We start from the raw sequence: 18,623 nt of genomic DNA, 5'->3' as shown, positions 1-18,623 counted from the left end.
TGATTTTCTGTGGCCCAGAGGAGCTGCTTCCCCCTGCTGTATAAGCTACGCCGCTGACTTCCTGGGGCGCCCCTGCCCACCCCCCACTTCTCCAGCCGAAGGGAGCATGCCTACGACCCCTGCAGCCTGACCTAATCTGCGGAGGGTGACCCGTGGACCTGCAACCATCTGCCTCACGGATCTGCGCCACCAAGGTATTTGATCGCTCTTGAGGGGATTTAACCACTTGCTATCCGCGCAGCCTCCTGGGGCGCCCCGTCCCACTCCACCTCCCTGGCCCTCGCCATCCCCGGAACCTGCAGTCGGTGCCCGGAATCCCTGTGCGTACTTGCCGGGCCGAGCATCCTGAAGCGGTCTTTCACCTTGGACCTATGTCTAAAGCTTTAAAAACCACTAAATCTGGTGACATTTTCACCTGCTGCTGGCCCCGGAGAGTGGGAAGAAGACCGACCCCCCCAAACTCACCCCCCAGAAATCCACCGAAGATAAAGGGTCGCTTGCAACCAAAGAGGACCTCCAGGCAGTCATGACCGACATTAAGTCGGAATTCAGGTCCTGCATGGCCGAACTTATGACCAAACTGGAGCAAACAGAACGAGTCAACAACATCGAACGTAGGATGGGGGAGTCCGAGGATCTGGCTACGGATCACTAATGCATTAACAGAGGCCCAGCTCTCCATCCAGGCACTAATGGACAGAACCGAAATCCTCGAGTTTAAGCACGAGGATTTGGAGAACGGCTCCCGGCGCAACAACCTCCGAAATCGCGGGGTGCCCTCCGCGATCTCTGATAAGGAGCTCCCCGGATATATAAGGCTCTTCTTTCAATCCCTGCTGCCAGACCTGGATGAGACGCAGCTCCTGCTTGACCGCACTCACCGGTTGTACAACCCCGCCGGGGATCAGATACAGATCCCCCTCCGGATGTTATCACAAGAGTTCACTTTTACACCACCAAGGAAGCCATCTCAGCGATAGGCCACTCAAAAGATGAGCTCTCTTTCCAGGGCTCCCCATTACAGATCTTCCAGGATCTCTCCCCCTTAACCCTTCAGAAGTGCAGGCTGTTGCACCCACTCTCGCTCTTCCTGCGAGACCAACAGACCGCTACCGCTGGTTGTTCCCCACGTCACTACAGTTCTCGTACAAGGGCACTTCCCGCACCATTAGTCACCTGGACGACGGAGCATCCATCCTCTGCCCGGACTCCCCCGGGACTACAGAACCGCACTCCTCAGGCCAGACAAGCTCTGGACAAGACGCCGCCTCGCCTAAGCCAAGGCGGGTCCCATGGTCAAGGGTGCAGAGAAACCATAAACCTAGATAACAGGGGCTGGTAGATCCGAGGCACACGTAGCGCAGGGACCACCAGAATACCCTCAAGCTCGCCGCGGACCCAATGCGGTCCATACCCTCCTCCAGGGGTGATGTCACCTTTTTACCCTGGAGATAATCTCAACTATGTTGGAGATGTCACTTAGTGACAACCGGGGTGGCCGGGGGAGCTACCGACAGATCAAAATCGGTCCCCCCGGTCACAGTTTGGCCCTCCCGTTGGAGGCCACCGTTGGAAGTTCATATCTCCCATTGGAGACCATTTCTAAAAAACCTTCAGCCACAGGTGACCCCAATGCACCGAATCCCTCACAGCTATGGCTGACCTGATCCGTTCCCAATCCCCCCCCCCCCCCGCAGAAAACGGACTTGGAGCACCAGCTCCTGCACTTCAAACTAAAGCTCACCACCTTAAACGTCAGTGGCTTGAATTCCCCCCGAAGAGGAAATCCATCCTCCAAAGACTGCACAATGACGGGACCTCAATCGCTTTCTTACAAGAAACGCACCTACTCCCAGCAGACTTCTCTCGCTTATGAAGCAGACTCTATCCCCTTCAATTCCTAGCCTCCAACGGAACCTAGAAGGGAGGCACCGCTATCCTTTTCGCTAAGGACTTAAAACCCCAGATCCTGGACTCGCTGAGTTGCCCCGAGGGCCGCTTTGTAGCGATCAAATGCTCTGTCTTGGGCCAACTTTACTCCCTCGTCTTGGCCTACGCCCGAATAAGCACCAGGTGGGATTCTATCAAGACTTGGAGGACTCCCTCCTTCCATTCATTGAAGGGCAAGTAGTTATCGGCGGTGACTTCAACGGGGACCCGGACCCCCTCAGGGATAGAACTCACCCCCCAACAGCCAGGGACCTGAAGTTGGCAACTGCTCTGCTCCACTTATTCCGCACCCTGAACGTCGTTGACTCCTGGAGAGTGCTATCACCGGAGGAGAAAGACTTCACCTTCTATTCGTACATCCACCATACCTTCTCCAGAATCGAGCTATTGCTGGTTTCCTCTCAGATCCTGACCTTCACGGACGACGTCACGATTGGCTCCCGGATCCTCTTGGACCACGCTCCGGTCTTGCTTGCCCTGCGGGCGCACGACCCGGATCACGCTCCCCGCCGCCAATGGGCCCTGTACAACCCTATCTTGAGGAACATGGCAACGAGAGACACGATCGCCAGAACAGTTAAAAGCTTCTTTGCGGAAAACCCGGATGAGGACACCTCCCCAGCTAATACCTGGGACGCCATGAAGGCGGTGCTTAGAGGGGAGCTGATCGCCCAAGGCGCTGCGTACCACAAACAGAAGAGAGCGAAACGTGCCATTCTGGAAGCTGAGGTCCACGAAGCCGAAGCCACCCATAAACGTAAGGGCTGGTCCCTGAAATCCTATAGGGTCCTACAAATGGCAAGGAAAAGGCTTGAGGCGCATTATGCCGATGCTACAGCAAACCTGCTGACCAGAACCAAACAATGGTATTATGCCCATAACAATAAAGCTAATAAACTACTGGTCAGCAAGCTGGTTAAGGAGATGAGCAGAAACTTCATCCTGGGCCTACGCGACGCAAAAGGGAAGATCCACCACACGTAGGGCGAAAAACTACGGCTGGCGGTCGTCCACCAATCAGAAATAATGACGGCTGTCTCGCGGGACCTAGATGAGCAGCACTCCTACATCCAGTAGGCGTCGCTTCCGCTTCTCAAACCAGAGAGGAACTAGAGACTCCTATCACCAATGAGGAAGTGGAGGAGGCCATTAAGAGCCTAAAGCTGAGGGCCCCAGGCCCGGATGGGTTCTCCACACGCTTTCACAAACTCTTCCGCCCTCAATTGGTGGCTCCTCTGACCCGCCTTTTCAACTCGTTTGCTGTCTCTGGCACAGTCACCCCATCAATGCATGAGTCCATCACGGTGCTGATTCTCAAGCCTGGAAAGGACCCCCAGGAGAATAGCTTGTACAGACCCATCTCCTTGTTGAACTTGGACGCCAATATCTACTCCAAGGTCCTGGCCAATCGCCTTGCCCCTGTTCTCCCGAGCATTATAGACCCGGACCAGACGGGGTTTATCTTCCACAGATCAACGAAGGACAACATTCACAGGGCGCTAGACTTAATTGAAATCGCCAGTCAGGACTCCGAGCAACTAGCCCTGATCGCGCTAGACGCCACCAAGGCCTTCGATAAGGTGGACTGGCCCGCATCTGTCCCTCGCCCTGGCGGCCTTTGGACCGACCTTCATGAGGATGACTCTGGCAAACTACCAGGCCCCGAGGACCCGACTAAGAGTCAATGGCCGCCTATCGGACCCGATCCCTCTCACATGCAGAACACGACAGGGATGTCCACTATCCCCCTTGCTTTTCGCCCTGGCCATGGAACTGTTAGCCCAGTGAGTTCACCAGGATCCCCTGATCTCTGGCCCAAGGATCGGCACGACCCACCACAAAATTGCTCTCTATGCGGACGATGTGCTGCTGACCATCACAAACATCAAAAACTCCATGAGGGTGGCCATGGCTGAATTCCGGGCCTTCGGGAGGGTCTCAGGTTTCGCTATTAATTTCCACAAATCGATAGCCCTCGGAGTGGGCCTGCTTCTGGGCGAAAGAGAAGCCCTAGAGAACCACAGCCTGTTTCAATGGAGCACCCAAGCGATCCCATACCTGGGGGTCCGGATCCCTGCCGACCCAACGAAGGTCCACCAGGCCAACTTCCCCCCACTCTTTGCGGAATTGGAAAAGGATCTAGCCCGCTGGCAGACACAAGAGATCTTGTTGCTGGGGCGCATAACGACAAGCAAAATGAATCTCCTTCCTCACTTCCTCTACATGTGCGCTGCCCTCCCAACCGCAATTCCCCTCCCCCTTTGCAACGACTTCAAAGGAAAATCAGTGGCTTTATCTGGAAGGGCAAGAAACCACGGATCCCTCAAAGAATGTTGATGGCCAGCACGAGATTGGGCGGGCTGGGGGTGCCGGACCTTAGAAAATACTACATTGCAGCGCAGCTGGCCCACTTTCAAGCTTGGGACCTCGCCACCGGATGCCCGAAATGGGTAGAGATCGAACAATCCCGCCTCCCTCTCCGCTTCCTCCGTTCATCCCTACCGCGCTACGCCACAGCTGGCCAGATGTGCTGACCGCCACAAAGCAATCGAAGGCATGAGAGTGGGCCCGCAGACGGGGAGGCATCCCAGGAGGCCTCCGCGCATCCTCCTCAATTTTCCTCAACCCCGCCCACGGAACTTTAGGAACTGGGTGGCAGGAGGCCTCGAAACTCTGGGGCAACTCTTTGAAGGGGGCACCCCCCTCACCTTCGAACAGTGTAAATCAATCTTCCAGCTAACAGAGGCAGACAGATTTACCTATGCTCAACTGAGGCACTGGTGTTCCCACCCCCAAACTCGGACAGCGGCAACAAGGCCCCTTGCCCTGTTGGAGCTCACGATGAAGGACCTGCCAGCCCGGGGAAAGATCTCAGCCCTCTACAAACTATTGCAGGAAGACCCCCCCTCCACTCCAGGCCCTCTTACATGGGCCATTGGGAGTCGGACCTGGGTCATGCGATCGAGGACCACACCTGGGTGGATGTCTGAACTAGAACACGCACAGCATCTCGGTGCGTCACCAACCGGGAATGCGCCCACAAACTCCTGTTGCGTTGGTACTAGCCCCCCCCCCACGCCTCCACCACTTTCAGGGGGCCTTGCACCCCCACTGCTGGCGCCTCTGTGGCTACCCAGGTTCCTACTTCCACATGTGGTGGACTTGCCCTAGGGTGAAGGAATTTTGGACCCAGTGTCTGGCCACCATTCGGGACATCACCCAGGTCGAAATCCCCTTGACGCCAGAGCAGGTCCTGCTGGGGATCCCACTCCCGGGCTCATACCCGAGAATGGGGAGGAGGGCGGCGCTGATATCCCAACTCCTGTTGGCCACCAAAATTGCAGTGGCTCGCACCTGGAAGTCCGCGGACGGACCACTGATGACTCTATGGTGGCTTAAACTATGGGACATTTTGATAGCAGATAGGGTCACGGCAGCCAAAGCGGGACTGCTCCACTGATTTACCGAAATTTGGGACCCGGTCCTGGACTATGAGCAGAACTACCCTACCCGGCCCTGACCTTCAAACCACGTTTGATCGCGAGAGCCCTCCATACGATGGGTGAGGACTCGCCGCCTGCGTAAGCCGAATGAGGCATGTATCACCGCCTTTCCGGGAATTTGGGGGTGGGGGATGGGACACTTTTGTCTGTTATGCTCTGTGAGTTGTAATCACTGTTAATGCTCTGTTCTCCTGTGTGCTGATTTATAAATAAACAAATAAAAAAAACAAAAATGAACGTCCTTCCCCAGCTCCTCTACCTCTTCAAATCCCTCCCGATCATTATCCCAGATGCATATTTCAGGACCCTACATGCTCTGGTCCAGCGATTTATTGGGAATGTTAAGAAACCGAGGGTTAAACACGCACCCTTGACTCTCCCGAGGTTGCTTGGGGTTTCGGTCTCCCGGATTTCCGGCAATATCACAAGGCAGCCCAATTTAGGCTAATGTTGGAACATATGAGAGATGAGATGGGCACCTATTGGACATACATAGAGGATATCCAGACACACCCTAGGAAAGTAAGATACCTCCTAAGGGCCCCAATTAAAGATCTACCCAGCCACGTTAGAAACCACCCAACATTATCAGTGTTATGGGCCTTATGGAGACGCGACAAGGTGAATGTAACCCTTTCCTCCTGGCCCTCCCCCTTGTGGAGTCCCCCCCCCGACCTGGGTAAGAAGGGACTGCGTGATACGCAATCATGGTCAGACATGGGCCTGGAACGTGCCGCTCAACTTTTTCATCAGAACGCCTTTATTGACTATGATAAATTATCAGAAGCCATGGGGGAAACCCTGATGTCGATCTTTGAATATCTTCGGGTGAAAGGAATCCTGACCAACCCCCAATGGTGCGAGGACCTTGTTCACCCCCTCAAGCCCCTCGAGAAAGTATTCGTAGAATCCTCGTCGAGGAAGGAGTCACTGATCACGGCACAGCTAGAAGGCAGGCAAGGATTCAAACGTTTCTGGGAATAAAAGCTGGGGATTGTGTTGGAAGAGACGACCTGGGCTAAAGTCTGTGGGGTTCTTTTCTCTAGTACTCTGTATACCTCAGCTATGGAACACAACTTCAAGGTTCTCCGTACATGGCATCTCCCACCGGATAGGTTGTATAAAATGTTTGCGGGGGAATCCACTTTTTGCCCTAGGGAGTGTGGCCAATGTGGATCTTGGAAGCACTTGTGGTGGGAATGCCCATCCATCCAGAATTATTGCACTGAACTTTTGAGTTGGATCAAAGATATTGTGGGCATTTCTCCCGGCTTAATCCCCCTTGAACTTCTCCTTGGTGTCCCTTCCTCAGAATCTGACTCGAATAGCTTCCCTAAGGTAGCCCAGGCCATGTTGAGGGCCGGGAGGCTAGCCCTAGCCAAGAAATTGAAAAATTCCTCGGCTCTGTCTAAGACAGAGTGTCTTACTAAACTGTAGGCGATTTTTACATATGAGAAATTAGCAGCATTGACCTATGACAAAATGGAATCCTTTTTGCTGGGCTGGACCGTGGTCCTTCTGCACAAGGATTCTGGTGCATTGAGACTGTAATGCCCCTCCCCTGTAACCCCAATCTGTTTGTTTGAAATATTGTTTCCACCACGTATATCGTCTTTACTTGTTGAACCCACTTCATCAGGCTAGTCTCAACATTTGGTCCCAATGTTTTGTTTGATTTTGTCCTCAACACCCGGGTTGGGCTTGGTAGTGTTCTTGTGGGGGGTGGGAGTTGGGGGGGGAGCAGAAAGGTTTTACTCTAATTTTTGTATTTGTATTTTATTGAATTTATATAGCCCTTTAATCCAAAGTGCTTTACATGAGAACAAGAAAAAATAAAACAAGCATAAGATGGCAATTGAATCACAACTCGAAAACAGTATAAGGAACAATTTACATTATTGCTGAGCAGAGGAGGGAGTGGAGAGGGACAGAGGTATGAGGACGATTGGGAGTTATCAGTGGAGGAAGAAGCGGAAGTAAGAAAGGAGGAGAGAAGGTGTGAGGAAGAAGAGAGGAAAGAATGATAAGAGCCGGAGGTGGGGTAGAAGGGAGTAGAGAGGATGGAGAGGAATGACGTCTTTTGAGATTTGTATTTGCTTGTATTACAATTTTTTATGTCAAATCACAGGTATTATTGAATACACATTTCAAAAAGACAAAGCTCGAGTTTAAAAGCCAAAAACTGTTGTGGTTGGCAATTCGCTATGGTGAAAAAAATGTCAGCTCCTTCATTAAGCAAAGAAGAAGGGAAGGGGGTGGGCGGGACACAGATGCCGGACCAAACAAAAAAAAAAAGAAAAACATAACAGCTTGTAATATATTTGCTAATCTACCGGATACTTACAATAGGCCCACTTACTACACATTTGCCAGTACCTTTTGTTCTAAAGAGTCAGTTGCTTGGATCGTAGATGATTGTTCCTCAATACAGACCGATAACTCTGCAACTTTACTTCTCAATTCTGAAACCAACTCTTTCTGTAATTTCAGATCCTCCAGTGTCTGCCTAAGTTCATCTTGAGTTTCTATGGACTAAAACACAATTAAAATGCTATAGATTGCATGTTCAAAATCTACCAATAGCGACAAATAGTAATATAAAACAAATACAGGGAAAAGATGTTATTAGTACATGTTAAATGGTAACTTTATTAATTTCCATTTAACAAAAATTACAGATCTTAATTTAATTGTTATTTCATTCATTTTTTTCTGTTGCTTTTTTCAAAATATTTGTTTAATTTAGGCGTCTGCAGAGAGCCATTTCACCTAGATCTGGTAGCTTTGTTGAGCGTAGAAACTCAAAGGCCACTAAAGGCAGGATTTGCATTGTGGATGCTGAATTTTGATTACCAATGTTACACAAGCATGCACACTCAAGTGAAAGAATGACACATGTAAATAAAAGAGAAAGTAGGAATGGCAGTGAGCAGAGTTAAACCAGTGAATAGTACAATGATTAACAAGCAAGTTAATTAAATTTGGTCTCCCCCACCACAGAAACTGCCAGAATAAACTGCTATTTTGCAATTTTAAATAAAGTGGCAGACTGGAAGGTTGTTGAGGACTCGGGGGAATATCATTCCCATTGGAAGGAACATTACTGAAGGTAAGTGTTTGTTAGGCAGAAACCTGTGCAGTTCCCTTGGGGAACACTGCAAAAGATTTAAGACTACAGGTATAGCAGTAAACCCACTTGGTAGCAGTCCGCACCACCCAGATTTACCTGGTAGCTGTGGCTGAGCAGTCAGACTTCCCTCAAGAAGAGTTAGGCAGTATGCAAAGTATACACAATATGTACTCAGACACAATAGCACAAGCAAACACTGACCAGAGCTTGGTTTCAAAAGTATATAGTTATTTATTTTTAAGAACACATAAGTTGAAAACACTCTAGCAAAATATAGTAAAACACTCTAAACACAGTTATATGGAAAGCAGTCCCAATCCTTATTCCTATCTAGACAACTCTAGGTTAACACCACATAATTCAAACAGAGGTGAGCGCTTAACGTTAGATGACACTCTAGTAGGTAAAAAGAAGGGAGAAGGGGCAGAATTAGGATAAACACACCACTCTAAGGTTAAGAACACTTTTTGTAAGCTCAAAGAAGCACAAAGTCACAGGTGAGCAAAAGTCACTAAGCAGGGCCCACTCTTAGAGCAGACAGAGCGAAAACGTGCCCAAGATCACACCGTTGGTAGGGATTCAGAGTCTTGCAAAAGAGTTCGGAAAAGAGTTAGAGAGGCTTAGAAAGTTTAGCCAAAGTGTCCCAGGCAATCCCAGGATCGAAAGCCGGGGGCTAAAACTACCCCGTACAGTCGGTGGCAAGGGAAGCCAGGCGGAACACGGTACCTTAAGGGAAAGGATCCTCCAGCGGGGGCAGTTGTTCCAGGCAGTGGCAGCAAGGCTCGACGTCGGTCAGGGGAGAAGAAGATCTCGCTGAAGAGCAGAAGAAGAAGGTCGTTGCACTGCCCGGGAAGAAACCAGCCGCGGAGTCCTCCGGTTAAAGGGTCGTACCGACTTTCGCGGTTGGGGTAAAAGTGGTGGGTATTCCGGTTGCCGGGGTGCTTGGCACTGGCAAGGCGGCCACGAGATACCTCGAAGAGCGGAAAGAAGGTGAAAACTGGTTGTCCCCACCAGTCAAGGGAAGGAGCCACTCCGTTAAGAGTTCTCCTCAGTCGTCGGGAAAAGTGGTGAGATGGTTCAGCAGGGCTCCACCGGCGGTGTCGTCGTAGCAGATCAGCTCAGCTCGTCCCTCGTTGGATTCTTAGGTCCTGTGGCGACTTCTGAAGTTCCAGTCCCCAAAGCCCTGCTTTTATGCAGCAAACCCCCATTCACCCAGCCTAGCTGTCACTCAAACATGCTAAGTGGTGAGCCGGCCGGCTCACCACTTGGGCAATCAGGACGGAGTGCGACTTGAGTTACCTAGGTAACTCAGTCCAGGGTGCCTAAATCCCCCTCCACCCCTCCTAAGTACCCCAGACAGAGTGGCACCACTTTGGAGGGCTTCTGTGGAGAAGCCCGCCAAAAGTGGGACAAAGGGCTCCACTTTGGATCAGAGTTACAGAGGCGAATGCCAACGCCATTTTAGCATCAAGTTTTGGCAAAAAATCCCAACCGGAGTTACAATATTAAATATATAAACCGGCGGTATGTTTAAGGCTACCGTAAATAAATAATTAAATGTGTTAGCCTAAAACAATGGGAAATCCCATAGGAAAATATTCGCGGTCGAATATAAAACGTAGTTTCCACTGCCACCAGCCAAAACTCGATCAGGGGGGACGGAGACGTGCCCCCTCGACTAACAGACCCTGGGGCAATCGAATTGCCCCAGCCAGTACGTCCACAATATGATGGTTTGTACTGGTTCTGTTCAGGATTTAAGACTAGTAAAGTCTTTGGTGACTTTACATGCCCTGGGAGACAGTAGTCAGTCCCAGGGTATGGAGTCTATGTTGGGGAGTCCCTAGGACACCCCTGGGTTACGGCACAGAGGGTGCTGTGTAACCCACATCACAAAAATATATGAGGCCCTATGGAGTAAAAGACCCCATAGCCCATTCAACACAAGGTTTACCCAAGAAAACACACTTCAACATGCCCAAGAGTGAGGGTAAAAGAGTCTCACTCTTGGCAGGAGAAAAAAAATAAACCCCAGTAATCCAGCAAAGCTGCTGGGGGACTCACTAGGTAGGGAAATTCAGCCTAAACAGAGAATTCTCCCTAACACTCGCCCCCCCCAGACTAAGGGACAGGAGGATTTAATCCACTCCTGGATGAACCTCATACCTCTAGTCGATGATATACATCCTAGAGAGTCCATCAGCATTTTGATGGTGACACCCTGACCTGTGCTCAATGGTGAAATCAAACCCTTGTAGGCAGATTGACCATCTCAATAGTTTTGGATTTTCCCCTTTCATTTGCATTAACCCTCTCAAGGGTTGGTGGTCAGTCTGAATAACAAAAGTAGAACCATACAAGTATGGCCTAAACTTCTTCAGTGCCCACACAATAGCAAAGCATTCTCTTTCGATAGTTGCCCACCTTGTCTCAGGATCCTTCAGTTTCCTACTGATGAAGCAAATGGGGTGCTCCCTACCCTTCTCATCCAGTTGGCTTAGAACTGCACCTATACCTACATTGGAAGCATCAGTTTGTACAATGAAAGTTTGGTGGTAGTCAGGAGCTCTTAACACTGGAGCTTGGCAAAGAGCTCTCTTCAGTTTTTCAAAGGCCTGATTGCACTCCTCATTCCATTTTACCTTTTTAGGGAATTTGGGAGAGGAGATTACATTCAGTGGAGAAGCTATGGTCCCATAGTTCTCAATGAAATTCCTGTAATACCCAGTGAGGCCTAGGAAAGCTCTCACTTGGGTTTGAGTAGTTGGTGTTGTCCAATTTTGCACAGCTTCAATCTTGCTGAGCAAAGGCCTTATTTCTCCACCTCCTACCTCATGTCCAAGGTAGACCACCTTACTTTGACCGATCTGGCACTTACTGGCTTTGATGGTCCGTGCAACACATGTCCTAGGTGGTTCACATGCTCCCCCCAGGAGCGGCTGAAGACTGCAATGTCATCCAAGTATGCCATGCAGAAGTCTTCCATCCCAGCTAGAACTTGGTTCACCATCCTTTGGAATGTGGCAGGTGCATTTTTTAGTCCAAAAGGCATGACCTTAAACTGGTACAAGCCAACTGGGGTTGAAAATGCAGTTTTCTCCTTGGCGTGGTCTGTCAGGGCTATTTGCCAATAGCCTGACGTCAGGTCAAATGTGCTGAGGTACTTGGCTGCACCAAGTTTATCCACCAACTCATCTGTCCTGGGTAAAGGGTGGCCATCAGTCTTGGTGACTGCATTTAGAGCTCTATAGTCCACACAGAATCTCAAGTCTTTGGATCCTGCCTTTGGTACTAACACAACTGGGCTAGACCAGGGACTAGTAGAGGGCTCTATTACCCCGAGATCAAGCATCTTCTTGACCTCTCCTTTGATGTGGGTTCTGATATGTTCTGACATTCTGTATCCTCTGCTTTTGACTGGCAGACAGTCACCAGTGAGTATCTCATGCTGGCCCCAAGGGGTCAAGCCTGGTGACAGTGAGAACAGGGAGGCAAACTGATTTAACATAGATTTGCACTCCTCTTGTTGCTCAGGTGTCAGGTCTGAAGAGAGATTGACTCCTTCAACTTTTTCATCTAAAGGCACACCTCTGAGGAGATCAGGGAGAGATTCACTCTCTTCTTCCTCTGCAGCTGAAGCTAGAAGCAAGGCTCCTACATCAGGTCTGGAGATGTATGCTTTTAGTCGGTTGGTGTGGAAGACTCTAGGAGCTTCCCTGGGTCTGCCCAGATCCACCAGATAGTTGACCTCTCCAAGTTTTCCCACAATCTTGAAGGGTCCCATCCATTTGTCTTGCAAGGCCCTCTGCCTTGTTGGGAGCATAACTAGAACTAGCTGGTCTTGAGTAAACTCAACCATGTTAGCCTTCTGGTCGTGCCAATGTTTGACCAGAGCTTGACCAGTTTTCAAGTTGTCACTTGCTTCTGCCATCATGTGTGACATTCTCCTCCGGAGACCTATCACATAGTCAGTCACTCTGACTGGCTTGAGGGGAGGAGCACCTTCCAATCCCTCCTTAATCAGGGCCAATGGACCTCTGACTGGATGGCCATAGAGAAGCTCAAAGGGAGAATAACCTACTCCCTCCTGAGGGACTTCTCTATAAGCAAAGAGAAGGCATGGCAGTAGAAGGTCCCACTTTTTCTTAAGGGGTTCTTCTAAAGCACCTATCATGCTCTTCATGGTTCTGTTAAACCTTTCAACCAACCCGTTTGTCTGAGGGTGGTATGCGGTTGAGAACTTGTAGGTAACTCCACAGGTTTTCCACATGGCTTTCATGTAGTGGGACATAAAGTTGGACCCCCTGTCAGAGATTACCTCCTTAGGAAACCCAACCCTGGTAAAAATACCAAGGAGGGCCTTAGCCACAGCCGGAGCTGTAACAGTCCTCATAGGAATTGCCTCAGGGTACCTAGTAGCATGGTCTACTACAACAAGGATAAACCTGTTGCCTGAGGAGGTTGGGGGATCAAGGGGACCAACAATGTCAATCCCTACCCTCTCAAATGGGACTCCCACAACTGGGAGAGGCACTAAAGGTGCCACATTCTTGGAACCAACCTTACCAGAAGTCTGGCAGGTGTGGCAGCTCTTACAATATCTATCTACTTCAGCCCCCATCTTTGGCCAATAAAAGTAGAGAGAGAGCCTTTCCTTGGTCTTCTTGAAACTCAAGTGACCAGCCAAAGGTATCTCATGGGCTAGTTGTAAGAACTGTTGTCTGTTCTCTTGTGGGACTACAAGGCGTTTGTAGTCTCCAGGTTCAGACTCAGTCGGTTCACTGTAGAAGAGGCCATCTTCCCAGTGTAACCTATACTTCCCAGGCTCTTGCCCATCAGCCTGAGAAGCTGCCTGGTGGCGGAGACCTTCCAGAGTTGGACATTCTCTTTGCCCCTTACGAAAAGCTGCCCTGCTAGGCCCACCTTCTGCCAGTAAAGACTGCAGCTCAGGATGGTCCTCAGGGTCCAAATCTCCAATAAGGTTGGGGCCTCCTTCTAGCTCTTCCTCAGAGTCTAGCTCAACCACACAGGGTTGTACCTCCCTCTCAGCCTCAGCTGGAGGTGGAGTTACAGGTGTAACTTTGGACAACCTAGGGGAAGTCCTTGTTGGAAGCACTGGAGTGCTTGCTGCTGGTTTTTTCCTAGGAGTCTTGGGTTGCCCCTTTGCTCCTGATCTGGTAGTTACTGCAGTAAGTTGCTCCAGTGGGAGAGGAGTGATTTCTGTCATCATCTCCTGAGGTAACCCTCGCAGGGTTTTCTCTCTTGCAGGTTTTGTGAGCTCCTGTAACCTTTTGCTAGGTGGTCTGGGGGTATGTGACACAACTCCAAGAGCTTTGAGGTCATTACCCAACAGAACCCTACCTGGCACTTCACATTGTACACTGACAGGTATTTTTACAGCCATATCATTACATTGGATGAGAACTGGTAACTGGGGACACATCTGCACAGGCCCGCCAGCTAACTTGGTGAGGCATTTGGGTGCCTTAGCAACATCCTCTGCCTTGAAAAATGATTCATCCACCACAGTTATGCTGGCTCCAGTGTCCCTAATGGCAGGAGTCTCCTGACCATTCACCTGGACACTGTCCTTATAATACTCTTTAGTATTATCTGGGATAGAGTTATAGACATCTAAATTCTGTTGTTCCCACAACCCCAGAGAGACTAAAGAAACACTAGCTGAGACTCCAGTGGGTTCATCAGCTAGTAATAGAAAGTTTCCACTTGCCATATGTACTTCCTCTTCTGGAGCGAAGGCTAAGGAGGCAAGCTGGACCCCTGAAGGTTTACCCTTACATCTGGGATCTCCTTTCACATGGTCAGTAGCCTTACAAACAAAGCATGAGCCAAAGGCTCGCTGGAATGGAGGCTTGTTCTGACCTCCTTCTGGTTTGGGACCAGAAGGTACACTAGCCTGATTTGGTTTCCCTTGTGGCTTACCCTTATAGTTTTGTTTGGGGCCCTCTTTGGAATTTGTAGTATTAGAATTCTCTTTGGAGTCCTTTTTAGGCTGTTTCTCCCCATCCTTCTTCTGAGTTACCCCAGAATCCTTGTGAGTGGCCCTGTTGGCAACCCACAAGTCAGCAGCCTTAGCTAGTTTCCGGGAATCTAATTCCCTGGAATCAGCCAAGTGTTGTCTGAGCTCAGGAGAGCAGGCGTCATAAATAGTCTCCAACATAAACAAATTCTTCATACCTTCATAAGTGTTCACCTTGTAACCCTTAATCCATCCGTCTAAGTTTTTCAACCCTTCACTCACCCAGGTAGCCCAAGGGGTACCATCATGCTTTTTGAGGCTCCTAAACCTCTTAAGATACTGGGAAGGGGTCTTCCCAAACCTAGCTATTAAAGCTAGCTTCACACATTCATAGTCCTTCTTATCCTCCTCCCCCATCTCCATTACCACATCAGTTGCAACAGGGGGAAGCCTAGAGAACAACCAGGGGAGTAAGTCATTTCCTGTGATGTTCTGGAGCCCATGATTATATTCAAACAGAGACAACCAATCCAACACATCCAACTTAGGCTCATACATACCAACCAATTCTTTAGGCATCCGGGGTCTTTTAGGACTGGAACTTCTAGAGGAGCCAGAGAGAGAAGCATTCTCAACAGATAATTTCTTCATTTCTAAGTCATACTTGAGCTCCATTTCCCTTAGCCTTAGTTCTTTGTCAGTTTGAGCATTAAGTTTCTTATACTCCAATTCTAGTTTCATTTTCTCCAGTTCAAAGTACTGAGGACTAAATGTGGGACCTGGTAAAGGTCCAGTAGGTACAGCAGGTAGAGCAGGTAGAGGCCTAGGGGGGGCAGTCACAACAGCCTCACCCTCCTCTTCTGACTCTTCCTCAGAATCATCAACATTTTGCTCCATGTTAACTTCAATACTGTCATCTACCGTTGCTGGAGTGGTAGGTTCCTCTGAACCATCACCCAGACTTTGGTTAGCTAACAATCTTTCAACCAGCTCCATTTTCTTGCCCTTAGTCAGGAGATCCTTATGTTTACAGAGCACTCTTAAACAATCAGCAGTTTTGGCTGCAAGGGACTCTTGACTATAGCTTTCTATAACTGACATGTTAGAGGATTACTTTTACAGTGCTAAGCTTTGTGGTTAGTTGCACTAAGGTATCTAAAGCACAATAAAATGTATACTCAATACAAATCCCACCGCTGCCACCAGTGTTAGGCAGAAACCTGTGCAGTTCCCTTGGGGAACACTGCAAAAGATTTAAGACTACAGGTATAGCAGTAAACCCACTTGGTAGCAGTCCGCACCACCCAGATTTACCTGGTAGCTGTGGCTGAGCAGTCAGACTTCCCTCAAGAAGAGTTAGGCAGTATGCAAAGTATACACAATATGTACTCAGACACAATAGCACAAGCAAACACTGACCAGAGCTTGGTTTCAAAAGTATATAGTTATTTATTTTTAAGAACACATAAGTTGAAAACACTCTAGCAAAATATAGTAAAACACTCTAAACACAGTTATATGGAAAGCAGTCCCAATCCTTATTCCTATCTAGACAACTCTAGGTTAACACCACATAATTCAAACAGAGGTGAGCGCTTAACGTTAGATGACACTCTAGTAGGTAAAAAGAAGGGAGAAGGGGCAGAATTAGGATAAACACACCACTCTAAGGTTAAGAACACTTTTTGTAAGCTCAAAGAAGCACAAAGTCACAGGTGAGCAAAAGTCACTAAGCAGGGCCCACTCTTAGAGCAGACAGAGCGAAAACGTGCCCAAGATCACACCGTTGGTAGGGATTCAGAGTCTTGCAAAAGAGTTCGGAAAAGAGTTAGAGAGGCTTAGAAAGTTTAGCCAAAGTGTCCCAGGCAATCCCAGGATCGAAAGCCGGGGGCTAAAAATACCCCGTACAGTCGGTGGCAAGGGAAGCCAGGCGGAACACGGTACCTTAACGGAAAGGATCCTCCAGCGGGGGCAGTTGTTCCAGGCAGTGGCAGCAAGGCTCGACGTCGGTCAGGGGAGAAGAAGATCTCGCTGAAGAGCAGAAGAAGAAGGTCGTTGCACTGCCCGGGAAGAAACCAGCCGTGGAGTCCTCCGGTTAAAGGGTCGTACCGACTTTCGCGGTTGGGGTAAAAGTGGTGGGTATTCCGGTTGCCGGGGTGCTTGGCACTGGCAGGGCGGCCACGAGATACCTCGAAGAGCGGAAAGAAGGTGAAAACTGGTTGTCCCCACCAGTCAAGGGAAGGAGCCACTCCGTTGAGAGTTCTCCTCGGTCGTCGGGAAAAGTGGTGAGATGGTTCAGCAGGGCTCCACCGGCGGTGTCGTCGTAGCAGATCAGCTCAGCTCGTCCCTCGTTGGATTCTTAGGTCCTGTGGCGACTTCTGAAGTTCCAGTCCCCAAAGCCCTGCTTTTATGCAGCAAACCCCCATTCACCCAGCCTAGCTGTCACTCAAACATGCTAAGTGGTGAGCCGGCCGGCTCACCACTTGGGCCAATCAGGACGGAGTGCGACTTGAGTTACCCAAGTAACTCAGTCCAGGGTGCCTAAATCCCCCTCCACCCCTCCTAAGTACCCCAGACAGAGTGGCACCACTTTGGAGGGCTTCTGTGGAGAAGCCCGCCAAAAGTGGGACAAAGGGCTCCACTTTGGATCAGAGTTACAGTACAGAGGCGAATGCCAACGCCATTTTAGCATCAAGTTTTGGCAAAAAATCCCAACCGGAGTTACAATAATAAATATATAAACCGGCGGTATGTTTAAGGCTACCGTAAATAAATAATTAAATGTGTTAGCCTAAAACAATGGGAAATCCCATAGGAAAATATTCGCGGTCGAATATAAAACGTAGTTTCCACTGCCACCAGCCAAAACTCGATCAGGGGGGACGGAGACGTGCCCCCTCGACTAACAGACCCTGGGGCAATCGAATTGCCCCAGCCAGTACGTCCACAATATGATGGTTTGTACTGGTTCTGTTCAGGATTTAAGACTAGTAAAGTCTTTGGTGACTTTACATGCCCTGGGAAACAGTAGTCAGTCCCAGGGTATGGAGTCTATGTTGGGGAGTCCCTAGGACACCCCTGGGTTACGGCACAGAGGGTGCTGTGTAACCCACATCACAAAAATATATGAGGCCCTATGGAGTAAAAGACCCCATAGCCCATTCAACACAAGGTTTACCCAAGAAAACACACTTCAACATGCCCAAGAGTGAGGGTAAAAGAGTCTCACTCTTGGCAGGAGAGAAAAAAAAAATAAACCCCAGTAATCCAGCAAAGCCGCTGGGGGACTCACTAGGTAGGGAAATTCAGCCTAAACAGAGAATTCTCCCTAACAGTGTTCTTTCAATGGATACCTTGTTCCCACAGATTCCTCAGGCAACAAATCTGACAGGGCAGCCAACATGTACTGTACCAACTTTGATTTAATCCTGCTTTTGCAAGAGACAACAAAAATGCTAATACTCCAACGATGAGAAATTCCACAGGTCTATGTCCTTCTGATGGCACCAAATTGAAAACCTCTACCATCTGAAATATAAGCAGACTTTGAAAATGGAATTTCAGCTGAATAGAGGACCCAACCCCACCCACCCAAACAACGTATATGATGAATCATAATTGAAATATCCCATTCATTCAAAAGTTGGGTATAAATGTTTAGCTGGCTGAAACTTGGGTGAAAGACTGCTGCAAGCTTACCACAGAAGGTCCCCCAACCACGTGGAACACAGAATAACATCTAGAAAAAGCAAGACAAGTTCTCTTGGCTGCACAATAAGCATTACTGTGATATGGCATCAACATAACCTGTTCAGGAGCACAGGGATAAAAGTAATGCTCCAACTCCAAAACAATCACCAGCGTAACTCCTAGGGAGTCCCTCCAGGGAAAGAATAAATGACTTACCTCTCAGTAATGTTCTTTCTGTTATAGGTTCCTCCCACAGATTTCTGATCTTTGATATTCATCTCCCAGCACAGCTTCTCTTCGGAAACATTTCTGCCACCAAGGGGTGCAGCGCGGCTCTGCTGACACCAGGGCCAGTATGTACAGATGTGCT

The 18,623-nt window shown here is 49.3% G+C and overlaps 1 protein-coding gene across 5 annotated transcripts in view; it reads right to left on the bottom strand.

Annotated features, from left to right (window-relative positions):
* Positions 1–18,623, bottom strand: part of CENPE (centromere protein E) — a 2,471,681-nt gene that overhangs the window by 712,619 nt on the left and 1,740,439 nt on the right. For all 5 annotated transcript variants that reach the window (XM_069630970.1, XM_069630968.1, XM_069630972.1 and 2 more), the window contains one exon: positions 7,830–7,985. In XM_069630970.1, coding sequence (XP_069487071.1) covers positions 7,830–7,985 — 156 coding nt within the window. The remainder of the gene's footprint in view (positions 1–7,829; positions 7,986–18,623) is intronic.

Source organism: Ambystoma mexicanum, chromosome 6q (genome assembly GCF_040938575.1).
Source record: "Ambystoma mexicanum isolate Mex_15411 chromosome 6q, UKY_AmexF1_1, whole genome shotgun sequence".
Taxonomy (NCBI): domain Eukaryota; kingdom Metazoa; phylum Chordata; class Amphibia; order Caudata; family Ambystomatidae; genus Ambystoma; species Ambystoma mexicanum.
Note: the sequence above shows the minus strand (reverse complement) of the source record. Positions and strands in the feature narration are given on the sequence as shown.